This window comes from Nestor notabilis, unplaced genomic scaffold, assembly GCF_000696875.1.
Source record: "Nestor notabilis isolate BGI_N333 unplaced genomic scaffold, ASM69687v1 scaffold27527, whole genome shotgun sequence".
Classification (NCBI taxonomy): domain Eukaryota; kingdom Metazoa; phylum Chordata; class Aves; order Psittaciformes; family Psittacidae; genus Nestor; species Nestor notabilis.
Window position 1 is genome coordinate 693 of NW_009936432.1, and position 1190 is coordinate 1882.

Consider the following 1190-nt stretch of genomic DNA (forward strand, 5'->3'; position numbering starts at 1 on the left):
AATACAGCATGGTTATCCCAGCGGTCAGTAAGCAATGGGTTTTGAAGTTGTCATGAGGGTTGCTGCTGAGGGATAAAGATTCTGCTCCCTGTATATGCCATTTGCAACTTCTTGTGTAGTCTATTTAGGAAACACAAGGTAAGTGACATAGCACTATAAAATATTCCCCAGAACAGAAGGTTTTGTTGGGTAAGTGGTTGAAGATTGTTCTTTCTCAGTGTGTAGTGGGTTTATGTGTGAATGTTTTTCTTTTCCTAGTAAAAAAACCCCTCGCTCAAAAACGTCTGATGGTGATGTTCGGAAACTCAGCCCAACTGATTCTGAGGGTGAATCCCTTAAGGAGAATGCGGTACAGAAAAAGTTGCATGAGTATTATCAGTCAATTTAATTTTAGCTTCCTTCATGCCATGCCTGCATTGGAGGGCCAGGGGAAGAGGAAGACCTTTCATTCATTTCTTAGTACTGCCTTAGTACTCACTGATACCTGAAATAATTATTCCTCAAAGTATTCCTGTGGGATTACCAAGTGAAATGCTTAAAGCTACAGTCCTCACATCAACAGGGAATATAATAGCCTGGTGTTTCTGCATCCAGTAGCCTGTTCTCTTGCTCATTTGGGAATATGTTCTTTCAAATACCTTCTTCATATCTGGAATATATATTCTTAAGGAATGGAATACTAAATAAAATATAAATCCTTTGTACACGTTCAGTATTGAAGTAAAACATATTTATGAGAGAATAGAATATTGATAAAATTAAGTTTGAATATAGATTAGAATGAAACAAAACCCACTCAGTTTTTAATTGTGTTTTTCCACACTCAGACCACTGTTCGTCAAAAATGCTTTTAGCCCACTTAGCTTCCAGGCATAATAGAGGAAGTTAACTGTCTGTAGGCTTGAGAAAGTAGGCTTATGACAAATGAAGCTATGCAGTAGTTTGTTTAAAAGTTTAAAATGTATTGAAATTTCTGGGAACTGTTGAAAAGTGTGTTCTAAAATTCAGTACAGGGTGTTAGTCTTTCATCAGTAAACTGACCTATGCAGGACTCTCTAGAAGTGCTGTTGGTGTCACAAAATATTCAAAGTAGAGAAAGGATTTGGACAGAATGTGGGTGAAAAGGAAAATGAGCAGGTGCTGTTGATCCGAGAACTGTTAATACTGGGTGATGACTGTGCTGACACGAG

The 1190-nt window shown here is 37.7% G+C and overlaps 1 protein-coding gene across 1 annotated transcript in view; it reads left to right on the plus strand.

The window, feature by feature from the left end:
- Window positions 1-1190, plus strand: part of CENPU (centromere protein U) — a gene marked incomplete at its 5' end in the record, with an annotated part of 9018 nt that overhangs the window by 684 nt on the left and 7144 nt on the right. Inside the window, one exon of the mRNA XM_010018353.1 lies at window positions 259-349. Within this exon, the coding sequence (XP_010016655.1) occupies window positions 259-349 (91 nt within the window). The remainder of the gene's footprint in view (window positions 1-258; window positions 350-1190) is intronic.